General features: G+C 37.0%; 1 protein-coding gene across 4 annotated transcripts in view; it reads left to right on the forward strand.

Moving 5' to 3' along the window:
* LOC150109260 (uncharacterized) overlaps nucleotides 1-23,725 on the forward strand; it is a 251,177-nt gene that overhangs the window by 133,436 nt on the left and 94,016 nt on the right. For all 4 annotated transcript variants that reach the window (XM_090406776.1, XM_090406802.1, XM_090406794.1 and 1 more), the window contains one exon: nucleotides 21,936-23,325. In XM_090406776.1, the coding sequence (XP_090262902.1) occupies nucleotides 21,936-23,325 (1,390 nt within the window). The remainder of the gene's footprint in view (nucleotides 1-21,935; nucleotides 23,326-23,725) is intronic.

A 23,725-nucleotide genomic window follows, 5' to 3' on the forward strand; every position in this document is an offset into this window, starting at 1 on the left:
TCTTATCCCGATTCTTATTTTTATTCATATCCTTATCCTTGTCACTTTTTTTGCACTGCATCACTCATAGCTTTAATTTAATTTAAACCAAAATAACACCCAATGGTTCAACTTCCATATCAAAGTCATCATCTGGAGTTTACATATGTATACAAAGAGATGTACCGTATTTCAGTACACATTGTACGCTATGATCACACTAATTTGGTCAGCCATTAACAATATGCACCTGATCTCCAATTGAAGAAAAATCCCTACTACATCAAAACTAGTCTTGTTATCTGTTTGTTTGGTTAGAGATTACCCATAGATAAATGAGAACAAAAAAGCAGTGTTGATAGTGGCCAATATATAAAATAAGAACTGAAATTATTCCTTAAATTTGTTTTCAGACCAAGTTTTTGTGCATTGTAAGGAACAGGTTCCTTACAACCACTCAGTTTGGTGTATGGTGTAGGATGTCAAGAATGTGATCAGAGAGACCAAAATTGTTTAATTAGATGTTTCATTTCTGTTTTTTTTATTTTTATTTTTATTGGAGTATTATGCATCCAGTTTCAGGTGCACTGGATTTATGATTTGGTATATCCCAGGGTGGGGAGGGCTCCTTGGAGGGGATAAATATGTTTATTAATTTTGTAGATGATTTAAAAGTAGCATTAAGGTTGATATCATGCACCTGATATCCCTTTAATATGGAATAGCTATGGTTTTACTGTAATCTGTATTATTTCCATTTTAGGTGTAATCTTGCAAAGAATTTTATTGATGGTATTTCTGTTATAGCCATTATTTATAAACATATTGCTAATAATTTTTAATTTTTTGCTTAAGAGCCTGCTCATTAGGGTAAATAGTTATAGATTTTATGGGGACGTTAATGGGTCCACGTTTTTGTGGAGAGCGATGGTAGGAGTTTACATGTATGTATTAGCCAGAATGTGTGTTCTTGCTGACAGTGAAAGATAGACTCCTTAAGGGAAGACTTGTGACAAATATAGAAAATGAAGTGAGTTTTGGTTTTTAGTTTCAGTGGTAAATTGTATGCATTTCTATTTTGTTCAGGTGGCTGAGGAAGGTGTTTAAGGTTTGGCAGCTGTCTGTCCAAATAACAAAAACATTGTTAACATATCTAAGCCAAACTGTAGATTGTAAAGCAAAGGATTCTAGAGCACGTTGCTGAAAAGCTTTCATATAAAAGTTAGCAATAGGAAGCAATAGTGGTGCTCCCCTGGCTGTACCTTCTTTTTATAGATAAAACTTATTTTGCCACATGGGTTGCTTAAGGACCAAAGATGTATAAATGAGAGGAGACCTCCACATAGCCTTTAAAGAAATGCGGAGAACCGAACAGGACTTCTGACTTAATGTCCAATCCTCACCTTCTTGTGGTGCACCCTATTAGGTATCTACCTGGATACTGAATGAACAAGGATGGGCTGGCAGTTTGGGATTTAGCAGACCAAATTGTATTCTTATTGGCTTAAACCACAATATAAAATGATGGTACAACATGACAGAATTTCCTGCTGGCTGGGGTATCACCTGTTAAACAAGGCACCCATTGTTTTCACTAGGGAACTAGGGTGAACAGTGAAAAGTCAGCTAGTGGAACAAATCCTAAAAAACACCCCCCCCCCCCCAAACTCAACATCACCAGAGTTCAAGATTGGTACTATCAACATAAGAAGCCTGAATGACAAAGAAATGGAGCTAGCTGAGGAATTGGATAAGTACCAGATCGACATAATAGGGTAACTGAAACAAAAAAGACAAAAACTGGTGAGATCTTTCTGAGCAATAAATACAAAATGTTATATTCAAGCAATGACAATCAAGAAAAAGAAGGAGTAGCTATAGTATTCAACACTAGATACGAGGATAAACTTCTTGAATGGCAGGCAATATCAAGTAGATTTATGTGGGCAAATATCAGAATGGGGAACTGGACAATGATACTTATTTGTGCCTGTGGTCCCATAGAAGGTTCTACTAAGGTAGAAGAATTTTTTGAGGCTTTAGAGAAAGCAGTTGACACAAAGAAAATTAAAATTTGGGCCTTGTTGGGGATCTAAATAGCAGAGTAGGAAATGATTGTCAGAAATACAGAAATATTTTTGAAAAATTTGGAAAAAAAATCTAATAAAGCTAATAATAATTACAAATACCTGTTTGGATTTCTGTTCAGGACATGGACTGGTTATTACTAACACAATGTTCCAACATAAAAATGTGCACAAATTCACATGAAGAGAAGAGGCAAGGAATAAGAAAAGTCTCATTGACTATGTTATTATTGATAGTAATGTTTTCTTAGTACTGAGGATTTGAAACTGGAAGTGATCACCATTTAGTCTTGAGTAGGATAAAATTGAATTTCATATTGAAAAGAATAACATGTAAGAAAGTTTTAAAGTGTCTAAAAGTTGAGCAGTTCTCAGATGTGAACTATAAACTAAAATACACAAACGTTATTGAAGAAAAAATAAAGAATTTGAGAACAGGAACCAAACCTTGGATATTCAGTGGCAAGCCCTGAAGAAAACACTCATTGATTCAGCCAGAGAAGCATGTGGTGAGGTGGTCTGCAAGGATAGAAAAATCAGACCTCCCTGGTAGACACAGGAAGTTAAAGAGGCAGTGAAGGAAAAGAAGAAAGCATATCAAAAGTTCCTGGCAAATAATTCAGCTTGTGCTCATAGAGAATACAGAGACAAATGTAAGAAAGGTAAACACTGTGTAAAACTAACTAAACAGAAGTCATGGGAAGACTTTGATAAGAACATAGAAAATAAATATCAGGAAGGTGCCACGATATTCTGGAGGTTGTTGAAGAAGTTCAGAAATGGAGGACAGAGAGCTGTAAAAGGAATTAGAGATGATAAAGGTGACATAAAAAGTGGAGAAAAAGATATTCTTGAAGTATGGAATAATTACTTCAAGAAATTGCTAAATAAAACAATCAGTGACAGCACGGCAAAAAACACTGACCAGGCATGCAATCAGGAATACATATCCATACTTGAAGTAGAAAGAGCCATCAAAAGCCTGAAATGTGGAAAGCCAGCTGGAGTAGATTATATTTGACCAGAAATGCTCAAGTATGGGGGGTATAAAAGTCTTACAGTGACTGCACTACATAGTTCAGAGCGATGAATTTCAGATGGTTGGAGTAGAGCGCTCATAGTACCTATATATAAAAAGGGAAATAAAGCTGAATGTGAGAATCACAGAGGTATTTCTTTACTGAGTGTTCCTGGTAAGATTTATGCAAGTATACTTGAGAAACGGTTGAGAAGGATTGTGTGGAAGGGAAGCTTGGTGAAGAACAAGATGGATTCAGGCCACATAGAGGCTGTCAGGATGAGACTTTCACTTTATGAGAAATAGTTGAAGTCATAGGAATATAACAAGAATCTGAATTTAAGTTTTGTAGATCTGGAAAAGGCATATAACAAGGTGCCAAGAGAGAAGCTATTCAAAACGCTACCTTTGTATGGTGCCAGTGGGGCATTAGATCAATCAGTACTTCCTCTTTATTTTAGTTGTGAGTCAACAGTTAGAATTGAAGGAAGTACAAGAAGATGGTTTAGTGTTAAAACTGTTCTCAAACAGGGATGTACATTATCCCCTCTATTCTTCATTATCTTTATGGATCACATTATGAAGGAAAGTGTTATTAAACCTGATATTAAAATTGATGTTAATCTCAGCTCTTTGCTTTATGCAGATGATGTTGTACTTCTAAATAAATCCACTACAAGTCTGCAAGATTCTCTAACTAAATTGAATAACTGTCGTAATAGATGTGGTATGAAGGTCAGCAATAACAAGACAATGAAAATGGGCAGAAGCTTTGAAAACATTGAGAATGGGGAACCTATAGAACAAGTAAAACATTTTAGCTACTTAGGCACGTTTTTAATGAAGATGGTAAATTAAATATGGAAATAGACAACGGAATCAACATAGCTGGTATGGTAGGAAGTCAGTTGTTATATGGAATAAGAGAGAATTAGTCATAACACTAAATTAGTTGTATACAAGACAGTGTTCAAACCACTTTTAACTTATAGATCTGAGAGCCTGGTAGAAGTAAAAACACTTCACTCAAGACTAGAGACTGTGGACATGAGAGTCCTGAGAAAGATTATAGCATGAACAGATGTCATCAATGGAAATATCATATTAAAAATGAGGATATTAGGAATGAACTTAACATTGTTAGCAACCATGAATGTATTAGCAGAGCTAATCTCAGGTGTTATGATCACTTAAACAGAATGGGTGACGAAAGATTAGCAAAACAAGTGTTCTCTGCCAGGTCAGCAGGAAAAAGTCCCAGAGGAAGAATAAGATATAGGTGGATTGATACACTAAAAAGTGCCTTAGAAGACAGAAATATAAGATCTGATAATGTTGACGTCTTGACAGGTAACAGATTGATTTGGAGGAAAATTGTAGATAGGCAGTTATTAATGATGTAAATTTTTCATGTAGTGCTCTCATATCCTGTACACCTCTTGAGGGTAGATGTCAGGAATTTGATGATGATGATGAGTATCCAGGACATAGTACATGTGAAAAAAAGATCCATAATATCAGTTGATCGGGACACTTGTGAAAAGGGTAGAAACATCAAAACCTGAGAAGCCTGTGGATACCTTGTAAGTCTGAGATGTGCGTGATGATCATTCTTACATTCTAAGGTACAGTCCTCCTTATTATAATTTTAGAGAATTTTCAGATTAAACGTGAATGAATTTCTTTCAGATTACTTCGAATGATTGCTAAACGAAACAAGCAAGTGACAGCATAGGGGTAGTAACACTTTAGAGAAGTGCCGTCTGGAGTACATGTCAGTATTTTGTTGTTGTTGTTGTTATTATTATTATGATAGATACCTCCAAGGGGCCAGGGACTCAATGAGGAAGGCCTGATTTTACTTGCACCAGCTGTCATACCTGTTCTTGAATTCATTCACATACTTGCACTCACCACCACCAGTGGCAGGCCTTTCCAATCATGCACCATTCTCTGAGAGAAACATCTAGCTCTCATTCCCCCATCTTGACAGGATTAATTCTCAAACAGTGCCTTCTCATCCTTTCCCCTACTTCCATAAAATGAAAAATTCCATCTACTTATATCCTGTATGACCCTTTCAGAGGTTTGAATTCTCAATCTCGTCACTTCTCTTTTTTTTCTGTTTGCTAGAGTATGCAGTCCACAAATCTTAATCTGTATTCAATCCTGATATTATTTTTAACACTCTCCTTTGCACTCTGAAGGACTTTTGTGAAGGTGGTTATCAGAATCACTATGAAAATCAGGACACCAGACCCCCCCCACACACACACAATGGTCCAAGTGAAGTCTTATCTAGGCCTTGTAAAGAGGAAAAATTAGTTCCTTAATTCATCTAAGCTGTGTTTGCACTCTTTGCTATATGGCTCTTAAACTTCAACTTCCTGTCTACTAAAACTACAAGATCCCTAGCCTGAGCAGTTTCTTCTATCATTATCCTGTCAATATAATATAATACATTTCCCAGCAAACTCATAGCCATTTTAACATACCCACAATTTCAGCCCATTAAAGTCATTCTGCAAGTACTGCATGTATGCTGCATTCCTGAATATCCTGCCTAATTGCATCATTGGCAAATAGCTACAGAGTTTCTGTTAAATCCTTCCTAATGTCGTTAATGTGTAGATTGAATAACAATGGTGAAACTTGAAGTGAATAAGTGGTGAACCTTGTGGTACACCACTTTTTTTTTTTTTTTTTTTTTTTTGTACTGGTTATGGGCAGTACCACCCTTACATCAGGTCCAGACTTGATATAGGCCTAAGCCTTTACAAGTGTTTTACCCTATGCCTGTTCTAGTTATCATTGTAGTCATTCTCTGGAGGCAATGCCATGCCACCAGTGTGCCCTGTAGGACCTTCAAGGAAAGAACTTTTATATCCTTCTGCATAAGCCCAAGCTGTTTTAAGTCCTATTAACTATCTGCACTCCATATGCCATGTAAAGAGATGGTGGCGTTGGTAAACCTCGGAGTTGCCCAATGCTCCTCCCGTATCTTACTAACTAGATCTTGGTTATTTTTATAATAATTTACTTTATTATTATGGCTATAGGCTAGTAGGCACCCTGTTACCGCCACCTGGGCATCAACTACCCAAACATCACCATCTCTTTTAATCACTAAGTCTGGCTTACGCAAACCTGTGGAGGTCCTATAATGTGGTTCCACCGCAGTCTTCCAACCTTTCTTCTTAAAGCGGTTGTTCAGAATGGAGACCACGGCATCATGCCTCCTCACGCAGACCCCATGGTTGCGGAAGCAACACTGGGCTATATGAAACAATGTCTCACTGTAGTGGCAGCCAGCCCTACAGTTGGAGTTCACTACCCTATCAAGCTGTGCAGGCTCGAGTAGGCAGGGCATTGATCCTCATCCTGATAAGGTCAATATACTCGAACCTAGAGAGGAGTCTGTTGCCATCCCTTACCCAATCATGCTGGGGAGGCACCAGATATGACTCTTTTAAAGGAGCACCATCTACAGAACAGTGCAACAGAGATGCCCATCTCTTGTGTTCTGCAGGTGCTGACTCGATTAAAGTACCGTGATAATGGGACCAGCCTTTAATCCGCCTAAAGTCTTCTTGTATTAATGGGCTATAGAAAGCCTCTCTGCAGATGGGGAAAGAAGATAGTTCTAACTGTACGATTCTTGACAGCCACAGGTGTGGGATCAGCCATCTAAGTGATGGAACCCCAAGCCCACCATCCTTCACCCTCACATGGAAATATGCAGTAGGAGTGTCAGGCGGCAGTCGGAGCCATAATCTCATGGCTGAATGGATAGCCCTGTCCATTCGGGACAGTACCAAGATATATGTCCTACCAAGCACCAACTTGTGGTAAAAGCGAGGTAAGAGATAGTGGGGAAAGAGGAACAGTCTTTGCTGGGCTTGAGAGGAGCTTTCCTCAAAGAAGCGATCCCAGCTTCTAGAATAGAAAGGACAGAAGACCTTTCCTTTGGGGTGAACATGATACCGAGGTATTTCCACTCTTCCAGGATGGTCAAAGCATGCAACGGCCTCCCGTGCAGGGGAAACTATAGTCTCGACCTTAAGCTTCTTGTCACGACCAGAGGGGACAAGAGCTAAAGAGCAGGACTTCTCTACATTAATAGAAAGACCTCAAATAGAGAAGAAGTCAACTGCCCGGTCAAGGAGTTCCTGCAAGCCTATCTTAGTAGAGGCTACGAGAATAAGATCATCCACAAAGGCCATAGCATTAAAGGAAGAAGCGCCTAGAGAGTAGCCTATATGGCTAGGAAGAGAATGAAGAAACTCATCTATGACGCAGTTAAAGAAAAGGGGAGATAGAGGATCACTCTGGCGAACATCCCATCCTGCGGGAATAGAAGTTGCACGGAACCCTGTAGTGATAGTGATGGAGCTACCCAAGTATAGCTCCATAACATAGGAAAGAAGGGGTTCTGGACATCTATCAATAGACAGCACTCAAAGGAGAGCAGGAATGGAGACGCTATCAAAGGCCTTTTGGAGGTCCAGCGACGCCATATATAGGGGCTTAAGGTGGTGTCAGGAATCAGAGAGAAGAGAAGAAAGAAGATATATATTCTCAGTACAGCCATCCGAAGTGACAAAAGCTCTCTGTCTATAATCATGCTGTATATGTTGCTGAAGTTGTTTAACTGATATTTTATGATAGAGTTTAAGTAACACAGGGGAGATGGTAATAGGTCTAAAGTCTGATGCAGAGCTTGAAGTTTCTTTCTTCGGAATGAAGATAGTTCTGGAAGCACGTAAGTATGGTGGTATTACTTTACTGGAAAGGAGAATGTCCACTGAGTCTTGAAGAATCTTCAACAGCACCTTCCGAAGCCTAGATGTAGGAAAGCCATCAGGTCCGGAGGCAGAGAAATTGGATGGAAGAGCTGCTTTAATCTCCTGGATAGAGACAGGCTGGTATATTTGAAGGGCAGGAATGGACCTCAATATCGTAGGTTGGTCATCATAATCAGAGAAGTGTGGAAGTGGAGCAGAAAAGACTGTACTCCAGAATTTGACAAAATCATCATGTAAGTCTGCTAGAGGTGGAGGGGAAGCACTGTCAAGGATGATTTTGGCACATTGCCCTCTATTCTTTTTATAGAGGGCCTGCACATAGCTGCATAGACCCTCTTCCTCTGCTTCCTATTTGACAAAGTCATTGTAGAATGAGACGTAGGCTGATGTTGACGAGGTATGAAGTGTTCAGAGAATTCAGCATGGAGGTAGTCATTCAACTGATCTGTGATATCCATTCCCAGAAGGTGAGTCTGGATGAGATATTTAAGAATTTGATGGTTATATTCTGGAAGAGGAGGATCATCTAGAGATGATGTCAGTCTGAGATTCAAAGCCTCTTCTTCAACATCAGGATGGTAGCTGCAAGATGGAGAGGCAGGGACAGGAGATATGGAGATATTACCTGTTCCTACCTGTGGCGGATGGGCTGCCAATTCTTAAAAAATGACTTTCCGTCTATGACACTTGATGGCATCCAAGGATCTTAATGGGAATGCCTTAAATAAAGCCTCATTGATTTTCTTAATCCCTCGCGCCATCAACTCGATCTCATGAGTGGTGAGGATCTTTTCTTCTTCGGCAGTTCAACGTGCTTTGATGCGCTCTGTTCTTATTGCAGCGTTGGCTTCGGCTGGATGTTTTGAGGTGCGATGCACGCTAAGGCCAACTGTGGTAGAGAATGCACGATCGCAGACCTGACATATGAAGTGGCTGAGATTGGGAACTCCTTGACTGCCAGAACAAGCATGATGAGAACTTGAATAAATGGGTTGATGACAGTCTTTGCAGAGCTTTCTTTTAACTTTCTTCCTGAGGACTCCACTAGGACGGGTGGCAGGATCACCTTACATCTTGTAAAATGACATTGCCCTTATACCACTTTTTGATATCTGTTTTTATTTATTCAAATTTAATTTAAGACTTGGTTGTGTTAACAGACATTTTTCTTTCTTTTTATTGATAAATATATGTATGTACAAGTATTCCTGAAATATTAAATATTATGATGATACTGATTATCATCATCATTATCAAATTCCTGACATGTACCCTCAAGGAGTGTACAGGATATGTTAGTACTACATGAAAAATTTACATCATTACTAACTTCGATGCTGATTATATCTTTTCAAAAAACATTCTGAGGAGAAGTTTTTCTTTCCAATAAATAGACAAGACAATAAAAGAAGTAAACAAAGTAAATTAAAGACTAAATATTTAATTTGAAAAGATGCTGATTATATCTTTTCAAATTAAATATTTAGTCTTTATTTTACTTTGTTTACTTCTTTTATTGTTTTGACTATATATTGGAAAGAAAAACCTCTTCTCAGAATTTTTGGTAGTTTTTCACAAAGGAGAGAATTTACAAGAGAATTTGACAGAAAAAAAAAATACTCTATGGTAAGTGTACAAAGCATGGTCAGCATATCCTGAGTAGCTGTAGTGGTGGAAATGGATATAGTCCATATGTTCAGCAATTCTGATGTTGGCTCTCCTGCCTGTTTGGCCATAGTAGGGTAGTTTATAACTACATGGGACCTGGTAAACACCTGGCAGGTCTAGAGACTGTGGCTGGTCTTTGGTGGAGTAGATGAGGAATGCTAAATTTTTTATATGGTCTGTAAGTGGTTTAAAGGTTGTATTTTTTTAAGATTTTTGTTTGTTTTTCATTTCAGATGTGCCTTTGATATACAGTATAGTGAAAGCATTGGTTCTGTTATGAAGAGAGGAGGGGGGGGGTTGGGAATTTTAATATTTTTTGCATATAGTAGGAATTGTGACTATTAGGTTAGAAGGTTTTGTGAAGCTAGTTGAGTTCATTGGAGAGGGCACTGTTATCTTTGTCCTCAAATACAATAGAGGGGACAAACAAAGAAACAAATAAAGGGGATAGCCATAGGCTCTCTGCTTTCTTCCCCCTTCCCCAGATAATTTCTTCTTGGAAACATTTGAAGAGAAAATGCACTCTAAATTCTGCCCTATACAAACCTACTGTTTGGCTATGCTTTATTGATGATGATGTATTCTCCATTTGGCTGCATGGCCTGGATGCTCTCAACTTAATATTTTTAACACACCTAAACAATCAATATCCTAGGATCCAGTTCACATTAGAAAAAGAAAATGACAACAGTCTTCCCCTTCCTAGACACTTTAATTATATGCCAGCCTGATGGATTCCTGGCATTCTGTTTACAGAAGACTCACACAGATGCACATGCACTAGTAGATACATTCACAAATAGTCACCCCCCCCCCAACAGTATGGAATTATTAAAACTTTATATAATAGGGCTGAATTAATTTCAGATAACAGTGCCCTCTCCACTGAACTTGACCACTTTCGCAAAACCTTCTCAACTAGTGCCTACAATTCCTACCATATCTAAAAAATATTAAAACCTCAAACACACACACATCCTCTACTCCTCTCCAAAGCACATCTGAAAAACTAACAAAATCTTAAAAAAATACAACCTTTCAACCACTTACAAACCATATAAAAATTAGCATCCTTTATTTACCAACCACAGTTCCTAGACCTGCTGAGTGTTTAACAGGGCCTTTGTAGTTTTTAAAGTATCCTACTATGGCCAAACAGACAGGACAGCCAACATCAGAATTCCTGAGCATAAAGACCATCCTACTATGGCCCAAATAGGCAGGACAAACAACATCAGAATTACTGAACATAAGGACTGTATCTGTTTCCACTACTACAGCCTCTCAGAACGTGCTGACCAAGCTTTGGACACCCACCATAGAATATGCTGGAAGAAAGCCACTCTACTCCATCACAGCAAATATAAATACAAAAGACTTTTCCTTGAATCTGCTTCTTCCTTAAGAAAAAACTGCCTTAAATTTGGGAAGCTCTCTTTCTCTGTACTTCAGCCCAACAGATGCCCAATTTAGTCCACTAGGGGACTCTTTAAGCTTACTCTCAGTTGACATGCTTCGTTACTTAGTGTGGTACCTGAGTGTACATATCTTATTATACACTATCTACCAATAATTGTCTGGACACTTTAGCAATTTACAGTTGATACCAGTAGGCAAACCCTAATATTGAGTATGTCCACTTTTGGCTTTGATTACCTTCACCCTTTGAGGGAGGCTTTCCACTAATGTGCATCAGATATCAGGTGGAATTGTCTCCTTCACCATGAAAGCAGCACTGAGTTCAGTGACAGATCGAGGACTTGCAGCTCCAATTTGTCCCACAGGTGTTTGATGGGGTTGAGGTCAGGATGCTGCACAGGCCAGGGCAGGCATTTAACACCCATCTCTTCATACAATTTCATAACAGCTGCAGCTTTGTGGCATGGTGTTACATCCTGAATGAAGAATTTTATTGAAGAAATAATTCATGCAGGATTTAACTAGTCAGAAAATTCAGCTGAGAGAAAAAAAAACTTGTACTGGAGCAGAAGAACTAAAGTACTGTAAATGGAAATAGAATTACTTTAATTTAGCAGAATTGTAAGACCATGTAAAGAACTTCGTGTATAAAGTAGTATTATATGAATGCGTAAATTAGATGTAAGCAATAGTCCAAAGGTCACGGGCGGGCCTGAGGCAAATTTAAATCTCGGTAAGTGATGCACATTCGGTTCCCGGAAGACGCTGCTAAAATCTCGCGATGTACCGAAGTTGCCATTGTCGATGAAAGTAGCAGGCGGGAAAAGATTGCAGAAAAAAAAGTAAGAGGGCGCTATCGTGGTAAGAACAGGGTGCTGAAAAAGGGGGGAAGTGAAGGAGGAATAAAAAGGGTTTGCACCCCCTTCTCAGGGCTTTTTTTTTCACATGTTTCCCTGGATAATGATTTGACTTCTCTTGTGGGACAGTGGTTCCTGATGATGTTCTTGGCGGCAGTTCAGTATCGGGGAGTGCGCCTTTCCCTTCGATGTCTGAACTTCTGCCGGTACTACAGCATGAGATGTCGGTAGATACAGCCTTTGCTGAAAGTACCGACGGAATACTATTGCAGACGTACGTTATAACTGGCAGCTAGAGTTGAGGATGGCCCGAAACAGATTGAGAATAGACGAGGGAAACTGATAACCATAGTGACCCACCATGTGGACGCAGGCTTGTGGCAGATTCGAAAGGTAGTTCAAACAAAGGAGGACAGTTCCGATGGACCTGGAGACCCTACCCCACGAACTGGTAAAGTACAGATTTTGTTGTATAATTACCCAGTCGGAAAAGGGGAAGAATTATTGCAGTGTATTAATCGAGTGTGGGCAGTATTTAAGGACTTTAAGTGATTATTTAGTAGTGTTAATGTCCATAAGACAAATTGTTAGGAATGATTATAGATGATTGTGACTAGTTTAATATGCAAGATTAACACAGTAGGTAGAATATTGATTAGGAAAGATTATTGTGTATATTATGTGTGTTAATTCTTTAACTTGATAGAAGGGTTTGGTGTTCATGTATCACTTTGATACAGTTTGGTTGTGACTAGTTTAACATGCAAGACTAACATAGTGGGTAGAATATTTTAGAAGTGTACATTATGTGTGTTAATTCTATAACTTGAAAGAAGGGCTTATTGTTCATGCATTTGAATATTAATAAGTTTGATATAGTTTGATTTATCATGTCATTGAACTAATTGAAAGTAAAATTGATCTAAGTGTATATTATGTCTTTAGATTCCAATAAATATGCTTTGTCTTTTATACCTGAGTTTTGCCTGTGATGTGAACCAAAACTACCACTCATTAATTCGAACCATAGCGGGAGGGGGAGGAATTGAAAGAAAGGTATAACATGTTATAGAGGCTATGACTGCAAACCTGAATTTACTTAGCCATAGTAGAGTATTTGAATTATGAGTATAAGCAATAAATTTATTCTCCTTGTGCACCAAAGGTCTGGAAAAGTCTACCTGAATAAGAGTCCCCCTCTATTCTAAGATATTGGCTGGCACAGCGTTAAAAAATAAATTTGTCAATATCTGAAGAGGAGACGGTCCCAGATAGAAATTAGAGGATTTGTTTCTTAGTAAGGAATTACCTTTAACAGTTAGGATATGCACATGAGTAAATTTAGGAATCGGCCAGAGATATAGAATTTGCTTTCCTTATAGAATGAACGTGTAATAAGTGATACAGATATTAGAGCCAAGAAGATTTTGTAAGTAAAGTAGGGAGGTTAAAATAATGAGGGAAGTAAAATAATGGAAGAGCAATGATATTTAAAATGGCGCACACGGCAATACATAAGAATGCCAGAGAGACAAACACCGCGTGGTGGCAGACATAACAATGGGGCATTGTTGTCTTGATAGTAACATGGGTCTGTTCTATAAAAACCACACAGTGTAGGGAGCACCTAATTATCCAGAATATCAAGGTACTGAGCTGCCTTCATGGAAACACAGACAATGACCAGTGGTTCCACTTCAAACCAGCTGAATGTTCAGTAATTCTGATGTTGCTTGTCCTGCCTGTTTGGGCCATAGTAGGATGGTCCTTATGTTCATCATTTCTGATGTTGGCTGTCATATCTGTTTGGCATAGTAGGATAGTTTAAAACTACAAGGGACTTGTTAAACACTTAGCAGGTCTAGGAAGCATGGTTGGTCTTTGGCAGAGTGGATAAGGGATGCTAATTTTTATATGATTTGTAAGTGGTTGAAAGGTTGCATTTTTTTCAAAATTTTTGTTAGCTTTTCAGATGTGCTTTAGAGAGGATGTGTGTTGTACCCACACCATTACTCCACCACCAAACTTTACTGTGGGTACAACACACTGTGGTAATAAGCATTCACCACGCTGCCCCTGCACCCTTCCATCAGACTAAACAGGTGAACCTTGATTCATCGCTCCAGAGTACCGTTTTCCACTGGTCAAACCAGTTCACACACTCTTTGCACCAGGCCAGATGAGCCACCTTGTTCATTGTTTTGATGTTCGGCTTGTGTGCTGCAACTCTACTGTGGAAACCCAGTAAATGGAATATTTTCCATACAGTATTAGTGCTCACCATGGTGTTACTGGTCTGTGCTGATTGTAGCCAGTTTTTGTGTGCCACCAGTCTTTCTTTGGTCTTCCATGTCTTCTGGGTCTTCATATTTGGTGTTGATTGCTGTCTCTAAACCTTCCTTTCCTTGATCATTATTGCCTTAAAATAATATCCTATACTTATTATTTAGTAAGATCTCACCTGTTTTTATCTTCTTTGTCTTAGTAATGCTAATTATGTCCATGTGGTACTTTTCCAATTCTTTTGCAAGTTCGATTTCCTTTCCATTAATACTCCTTATATTGATGGTTTCCTGTCTTCAGTTCTTCTGATGTTGGGCTTATTCTTCTTTTTCTTCTAGATGTTGAGTTGGAACTTGTTCCAGTAGCTGACTTTTCACTGTTCGTCCTGGTTCCCCTGATGAAAACGCAGGGACCTTGTTTAACTGGGCGCCGTCCCTAGCCAGCATGAAATCTCATGATGTTGTTCCATCATATGCATTTGTGGTTTAAGCCAATAGAGAGTACAATTTGGTCAGCTAAGTCCCAAATTCTTTGCTGTGGAGATTTTGCAGATTTTGTCTCCTTCACCATCAAAACAGCACTGAGTTCAGTGACACTGAGGTCAGCCCATCCTCACTCGCCCAGTAGATGCTTACCAACAGGGGTTCACCATGTGAAGGTGAGGATTGGACATTAGGTCAGAAGCCTCAGTCAGTTCTCTACATTCCTGAAAGGCAATATGGAGGTTACCTTCCAGTTTTCTGACTGTTACCCTTAAGCAATCCCTAATTAAATTTATAATTAATATTGATCTGTGTTGTAATTTCCTTAAAATATACAGTTTTCATCAGATTCAATGCCAATTCTGTTGCAAATTCACATAGTACTCAGGCTGACATACCATCCAGTCCCACTGGTGTATTTAGATTGATATTTTTCAGTATACGGAGCATTCCCCCCCCCCCCTTCATCTACTTCAATTCTGATATAAGTCTCTGTCACAACAAAACTGCAAAATCTCCATCTGGATAATACACTTCGCAAAGTGATCTTAGCAACTCAACTATTTCTTTTGCCTCGGTCACCTTCCTACTGGCTGTCAGTATTGATTAAAGTCAACCTTCCATAGTATTTTTTTTTTCTTTTGTTACTTGCTATATAATGAAAAGCTGTTTCAGATTTAGTGTGGCCTGCTTAGTTAATTTTATCTCATAATCTGATTTGGCCTTCCTATATTAGTCACTTTTCTTGCTTGTACTTTGTACTGCTCATGAGTATGCTGATCACCTTTTTCCTTAGCATACCCTCAATAATGTTTTCTTTTTTGCAGCTCTTGCTTTATATCTTTACTCATCCACTTAATCCCTACTTGGTTAATACTCCTGACCATGGGTTTGCAGTCTGATACTGCTTCTCTCAAACAATCCCTGACCACTTCCCATGCACTACTGACATTCTTTCCTAGCTTCTCAAGCCATGGCACTGCTCCAAGATGCTTCCTAAGTTGGCTATAATTACTAGCTTTTATAGTTCACAGTGGCGGCTCATGGCTTGAAATAGTGGGGGGATGCTGCAACTTTCTAAATATACATACACACTGTAAGTATAGTGTATACGTGTTTGGATAAAATATCAAAATTAAAAAAAAATTAAACATGAAAAAATATTGTTTATTATCAATAAAATTATATAGTTTGATATAATTCAAAATTACTTAAAAATAAAATATATTCTTCTTGTTTTGTAATCACGTGAAGCTATAAATGAAGCTTCTTCAATATCCTTATTTTCTTCATTTTGGTATATTTGAAAAAGACAATCGAGTATCTCATTCTGCATAGTCTTAGAAACATTTTTAAAGACCGTACTGGTTTCTGAATGGTTTCTTAAATCTGGATCTAATTTAAACTCAAAATTCACTAATCCCCTAAATAGACCTGGATTTGCTGAATCAATAAAATTTCTTTTTCGTCATGTCCACGTAAAGGAATTTAAAAATTTCCACAAAATAACATACAGGCAATTATCTTGGATAAAATTTCACGGTTTTTAGCAACCTTTTTGTTATGCTTATTAATTGAAATTCTGTAGGCTTCACTAAGTTTTTGTTTAATATTTACAGTTCCTTAAAGTGACAAAGAAACAGCATTTTCAATATTTTTTTTGATGTTTCGTGTTTTTCAGTTTTTTCTTTCATTTTATTTATATAGAGAGTATATAGACAGTACAATTTGGTCAGCTAAGTCCCAAACAAAATAGTGCATTTTTCCCTTCACAACCATATAGCAAACTTTTCTTTTTTATATCACTATGTATTAAAACTTCTAATGTACTTCTTATCATTGCTTATTCCTGGCTGAGATATTTGAATATCGGGTAAAGCGTGGCCTGTTATTTTAATAGAAACTTTGTCAGCGAGAATCAACTGTGAAAATGTAAGTTTTTGTAGTTCACTTACAGTCACTACTGTCACAGAACTTATTTCTTGAGGTTGCATTTCTGAGGTCATAATTGTTAATAACCCCAGTAATGTTCTAAAATAAAAACTATAACAAATGTTATGTCTTTAATTGTAATGTCCAAATATTTAAAGAGATGGAGCAAACATGATAAGCACTACGAACACTCTACTACTGGCACATACTGGATATAAACAACGGTGGAACTGCAGTACGGACAGTGCCACATTATGCTAATAGCTCGCATCTCACTATGACTTGCATATGCTTACATGTGTAGCAATATGATACTGTGGTAAACACAGTGCTGCTAGTGTCCTTCGCCCTCCGAAGTGCTACAAGATGGATTCTTTTTATAATTTTAAAAATTATTTCTATAATTTTTATTATTTTTTATACAAAATAAGAGAATTGTATAGGATTGTTGATGACAAAATTAAATATTACAAGCAAATATAAATAAATTAATAATTATATTTATATATGGAGAAAAATTGGGGGTGCTGCAGTGCCTATGCATGAGCGCCCCTGATAGTTCAATATAAACCTTTCCTTGACAGAAAATTCTACATGTTAACAACTTTCCAAATAAGACTGCATGGTCGCTCTCCCCAACTGGAGACAGAGCATCTACCTTCTTTATTGATATATTCTCTGGTGCTGTTACTGGATACAGCATTCTCAAACCTCTGGCTCCCTCTATGACATGTTGTTTCAAGTACAGAGAGTTCTCACTTTACAAATTTCCACTTTACGAATTTTTTGGATGGGAATTTTTATTTTAAATTGTGCATGGCCAAGGACGTAATGATCGTATGAACGTAATGATCAGTTACAACGAGCCTCAGTCACTCATGAGTCTTGGAGATGCAAGTGTGTTATTCGTAGTTTTCTTCAATTACACCTGATTTTTTATTTTGTTTTCTTTTTAACTATAACCCTTTCACTGTGATTGCAACGTTTAAAACACATTATCTCAAAGAAACTTTTGAAATGTTAATAGAAGCAACTGATAAAGATGGAAAGAAAACTTTTCTATCAGAGAGTTTTGGAAGATATTCAACATTTTAGATGAAATTCATGTAACACAGAGTGCCTGGCATAAAGTTTCCAAAAAAAACTATAAAATGAGTATGGCATAAATTTTGTTCTTAGTTTAATGATAATTTCGAAGGTTTTGAAGACCCAACAAAGATTGTGAATTCTGAAACTCAAGCGATTTTAGGTGTGGCTAACCAGTTTCAAATGAAAGTTTCGGAAAGTGATGTTAATGAGCTGCTTCAATCTCACACTATGAAATCTCACCCAGTGATCTCCTTGAATGAGAGGAACCAGAAAGAAATGAAGAAGAAAAAGACAAAGAAGATAACGAATATGAAGCAACTCGGTTTTTCACTTTAAAAGGCCTAGAAGAAGCATTTAAACTTTTCGAAAAATCTCAAGCAATCTTTGAATCGCAAGATTCGGACTTTGAACAATTTAGTAAATTGTTCAAAGTCCCACGAAATGAATAATGCTTCTGCTTGCTATTGAGCTATTTTAAACGAAAAGATGTGGAAGTCAACGAAACACATGACACTCCAGGCCTTCTTTAAAAAAAAAAAAAAAGATGCACTGAAACTTCCTAGTATATCTCTTACTACCTCAATGGTTTCTGATTCACCTGATAATATAGAAATGAGCTAATTTTATTTTCAAAGAACCTTTTCTAATTTAAAATTTTTTCTTATGTTATTTTTTAAATATATAAATATTTGGCCAGTAAAGTATTTTATTATCATTTAATATTCATTTTATATTTTATATATTCCTTCTTACGAACATAACTCTCACTTATAGCATTATTTCAAAGGCAAATAAACTCCCGCTTTACGAATCCCCAGTTTACGAAGTCGCCAGGAACCAATTAATTCGTAAAAACAAGAACTACCTATAGTTATTCCTTAGCATCTGTATAGATATCGCTTCCCTTTTGCCATCCCTACTTTTTGTCCTTCAGTTTGTCTTCATAGTTGAAGTCCCCCCCCCCCCATAATAATTGCTTGGTCAGTACTCATGGTGAAATCTGCTTTTGGTGGTATCCACATATTTCTGTGCATCTCACATCCCCTAACAGTGCATGTTATTGTCTGAGTGTGGGGGGTCTATGTTCTATGAGTCAAAGACTCATCTCCCAGATAAGTCTTTGACTCCATGAGGTCTTGGGGTAATAATAATAATGTTCAATTTTTTTTTTTTTTTTTTTTTTTGTGAACAAAAAAAAATGAGTTTCTGGGAGGAAAAAATCCATTGCCTGTGCAAGAGATTGACTAATTTGGGAACCAGTCGAAGAAAGGCTTAGAAAAAGTTCCTCTATTCGGTGACTAGACTTGAACTTAATTATCTTCATGTGGGCACAGAGGATGCAAACGCCACTTGCACTGAGCCGCACAGGCCTTTATTTTATTATTTTGAGTCTGTTTTCATCAGATAGCCTCAATGAACCATCTCTGCAAGAATTAAAATTGTCTTTAACTTCTATTTTTGTTGGTTATATCAACAATACCTCATCTCCTGTCCTCTTTCCTCTATGAAAATACATTACCCTTTACATAATATCCCTTTAACTATGTCATTTTCTGTCATCCAGGTCTTACTGATGCCTATAATTTTTGTCAAAGTCAAGCTGACCAATGCCAAACACTCCTCTCCTTTATTTCTGATACTTTTGGTATTCGTGTACATGCAAGTTACCCTTGTGCAATGTTATTACAAACAGTTGCTTTGGAAAGAAACTAAAAGGCTTGGCTGCCAATTGGACATAATACTAGTTTCCGGTTTTTTTTTTTTGCAAACTGAACCCACACTTGACTGCATTGTCCCCAATAATACTTTTAATCTTCTTGGTTTTGCACTTCCAGCCTTTCATGCAACGCTCTTTCCAAATATTTAACTTCAAAACAGTTAAAATGCAGTCTATTAGGCATATTCAAGTCGTTTCGTCCATCAAATTCACGCCATACATCTATGAACTGCATACCATTCCTCCTGCACAATCTTCTCGTTGACTCATTTGCAGTCATGGCCCTTCTTTGCAATTCATTTTTGTCATGTCCGCAACTGATATCTTTCATTTCACTGCATATTTCTCACCTTTCAAATGATTTGTACCAGCCAAAACAATCAATTCTTTCACTTCTCCTCTGTGCAAATTAACAGCTTCACACATCCTTAATCTTAGAACCTTGGAAACATGCTTTTGTCATGTTCTCATTAAGTGTACCTCATCATCAAATCTCCATACTCTTAAGTTCTTGTACTTCATACTTTTCTCATTCACTTTATCTTTCATTCTTTCTCCTGATATACCACACAATAATCATTTCTCCATTTGCTCAGCTCATGTTTTGTTCAGTGAATGATGCCACATTAGCATGCTATTTCACTCTCACTAATTGTTCCTTACTGTGACCTCATCATCCACATTACTTTCAGCCACTTCTTTCCTGCTCTCATTCATATTTTGTGTGCTATCTTTCCTTATATCATTAATGTTACTCACCTTTTTCTCCTGCATTCCACTCACATAACTCACATTTCTTGCACCTGATAATTTTCATAAAAAACAAACACATACTCAACTTGACAGTCTAAAGTAAGTAAAAGATTAGAAAAAATAATTACTAAAATTCCTAATCTTCACTAAAAATAAAAGACTTATCTTTTATTTTTAGTGAAGCCACATGCAGTACCACTTCTACTATGTGTGGCAGTGAAGTGAGTACAAGGGAGTTTTAAAGATGATATTAGGATTGTGAGTGAAGTAAGTACAAAGGAGTTTTAAAGATGATATTATGATTGTGGAATAAACACTGTGAACACATATTGAGAATTTGTGGACCCCAGACACTAGTAAACAGGAGAAAGAGGGCTGATATGATTGAGGCTTACAAACTCTGAAGGGGTCATACAGGATATCGGTAGATGAAATTTTTCATTTTATGGAGGGGTTGAGAAAAACAAGAGGGCATTCTTGAAAGTTGAGAGAGAATGAATGCATTCAAGAATGGGGATGAGAGCCCAATTTTTCTCTCATAGAGTGGTGTGTGATTGGAATGGATGTAGTGAGTGCCTGTAATGTATGGTCTCACTCAATAATAATAATCTCTTTCTGAAGAAAGGACAGATGAGGCATTAAGTATTGGACATTTGGAATGGTTGAGGAGCGCCTTTACTCAGGATCAGTTTTGCATGCATGTTGGAAAAGTAGAAAGACAGAAGATTGGCTTTTTCTGTGGTTGATGACACAATAGAGCCATCTATGTGCATTAGGGTGGGAGAAGTGTTGGGTAAATATTACAGACAGTTGCTTTGGAAAGAGACTAAAAGGCTTGGCTGTTAATTAAACATGGTGCAAGTTTCCTGGTTTTTTTTTTTTTTTTGCAAAGTCTGTTTCGGAAGTTTTGATAATTTTCTTGCAGCTGTTTTGGGTATAATCACTAAGGGAAGATGGAGCTCTCAATGAAAGACAGTTGTGGTATTCTTGATTTTTTGCTTGTAAAGTCTTGGCACACCTTTTGGAAAGCCATGGCTTAGATAGGCAGTGGCAGTTTAGGATGGTGCGGGGGAATGTATGTTTCCATGTCAGTAAGGATTATTGAGAGTTTATTTTTCACTTGGTTAGACTATAATAAGTTTAGTTTAATCCTTTATCCAAGTGTGAGCGAACAAAGTTTGCGCCTGAAAGTATCTTCAGGACTGGGGTAAGGTAGTGCAACACCAGGCAACTCGTTGCAAAGGTGGAGAAAGCTCTCATCACTCCTATCTCACTATCTCCCATAATGCAAAGCACATCTCCTTGCGGATATGTGTAATGCTATTCATTAAGGCAAGGGCCACTACCCATACCGGTTTCAACCTTACTTTGGTGATATGTTTGATGCATATGTTCTATTTTCCACATTTCCTTTGTTCCATTACTTTCCATCTCTGTTATTTCCATCAATTTCCTTTGTTATGTTTCTCACCATGTACAAACATTATTCTATCTTCAGTATCTGATTTCCTGCCATTTCTTTTGTCTACTGATTGTAATATATATCATTTCTAGGAAATTCAGTATGCTGTCCTAAAAGTTTGAACTTTCACTGTTCATAATAGTGAGCTTAAATTAGCTTGGTTCTATGGGATTTAAACAAGGACTTTTCATAGTTTATTGTACTGTATCATTTTTATAGTGGTATTGACTAAAGTGCATGTCTGCTGTATTTCTATTACACATTATTTGTGTGTTATGTTTACCATCCAAAGAAATTTTGTTTGTTTGTTTTTAATCAGTGATATCTGTATTTTGGCAATTATGACTATGATATTTTTAATTATTAAATTTTTTTTTTTTTCAGATGTAAACCAAATCGGCAAAAATTGCTAAAAAAAGTTGAGAAGCCTTCAACAGAAATTATGTTTTTAGAAGAAAAGAATTTCCCAAATACTCAAGCATCTGAAGAACACAAATTGCAGGTTACACATGCTGCACTGAAGGCTTCTGAGTGTGAAAAATCGTTCGTTAACAACAATTATGATATCAAGATTGGCTCAAAATTACCTTATAACTTAGACAGAAATAAAACATACATAATCCATAAGCAAAAAATTGCATCAGATAAATGTGAAAGAAATGAAATCTTCCATGCTCTTCCACCAAGTTCACCAAGTTTTGATGATATTACTGTCAGTAATGAAATTGTCAATAGTGACCAAATGCTCAATTGTTATGATTCTCATTTTTGTTTTGAGGGAAAAGAAATTACAAATAGAATTGTTAATTCTGGTTTTAGCAACTCTTCTTCAAAATATGATTCTAATTCTGGTGATATTAATGTCTTTTGTGACCCTGTACTTTCAAAAAATGAAACTATGACTGAAAATGTGTCCATGATGACTTCAACAAAAGAAGTTTCACAAAAATCAGAAAAAAACATTGAAGGTTTACCACTAAGATCATTTGAAGCTGTTTCGTGTAATAATCATACTGAAGTAAATCTGGATATGCCAGTAGACAATGATACATTAACAAAGAATACATTTGTTAATGATCTCACAAAATGCTTCCCTTCAGAACCCAAGCTTCCTTTAACAGATGTTACTGAACATGTAAGCAATCCAGGTGATTTTCAGAATGTGTCAAATAAAGCAGATATAGAAAAAACATCCAAGAACCATTTGGTAACAGTTGACCTCATGACATGTGATATTTCTTCTCCCACTGATATCAGTATTTCAGAAAATCACTCAGAAATTGCATTTCAGAATAGTCAAGTCAAACTAGTTTCATTAAATGAACCAGGTACTGCTGCTGACATATTCCTACCAGCTGTTCAGAATGAGGTGTCAACTTCTCATCCAGAGAGAAAAAGAATAGTACATTCAGAAGCTAGAATTCGAAGAAGGCATATTCCTGCAGTAAAATTATCTGACCTTGTAGATTTAAATAATTATGAAAATATGCCTAATGGCAAAGATTTGTTGTCAAGAGAAATGCAGTTTAATTTCAAAAACAAAAAAAGTGCATTTTGTAATCCCCCTTTCTTAGATAAAAAAACCGTCCATTGTAACAATTCTAAAGTTTCAATCAGTAGATTAGATTCACAGTATACAGCATCAAGCAGTTCGGATAATAAATATCAAATACTTCAGTCATCTGTGTTATCAAGAAGCCAGACCAAAAATACTTTAGATAAATTGACTGAAAAACATTATTCTGATGTTGATCATCAGGAAGAAAAATATAAAGTGAGTGAATATGTCACTTAATTCCTTTACTAAATTAGCTTTAGCATTCATTATTTCAAATAAAATGATATTTCTATGTCAAAAATAGAATAGTATTTTTGTATTAATCAGATTTTTTTTAGTTAAAAATGAAAATTTATATGAAGCATTTGGACATTCATGAGAAATTATATTCTTGTTTATTTCCTTTACCCAAATGCAAGCATGTGAGGTAACATCACAGCTAGGGCTACTTGTACACTAGTAGGAAGACAGAAGGTTGGCTTTTTCTGTGGTTGATGACACAATAGAGTCATCTATGTGTGGGAGAGGTGTTAGGTAAATATTACAAACAGTTGCTTTGGAAAGAGACTAAAAAAGGCTTGGCTGCTGCCAATTGGACATGATGCAAGTTTCCTGG

The sequence above is a fragment of the Typopeltis vanoorti genome, chromosome 2 (assembly GCF_054136105.1).
Source record: "Typopeltis vanoorti isolate ZY-2024b chromosome 2, IOZ_Tvanoo_1.0, whole genome shotgun sequence".
In the NCBI taxonomy this organism is placed as follows: Eukaryota; Metazoa; Arthropoda; class Arachnida; order Uropygi; family Thelyphonidae; genus Typopeltis; species Typopeltis vanoorti.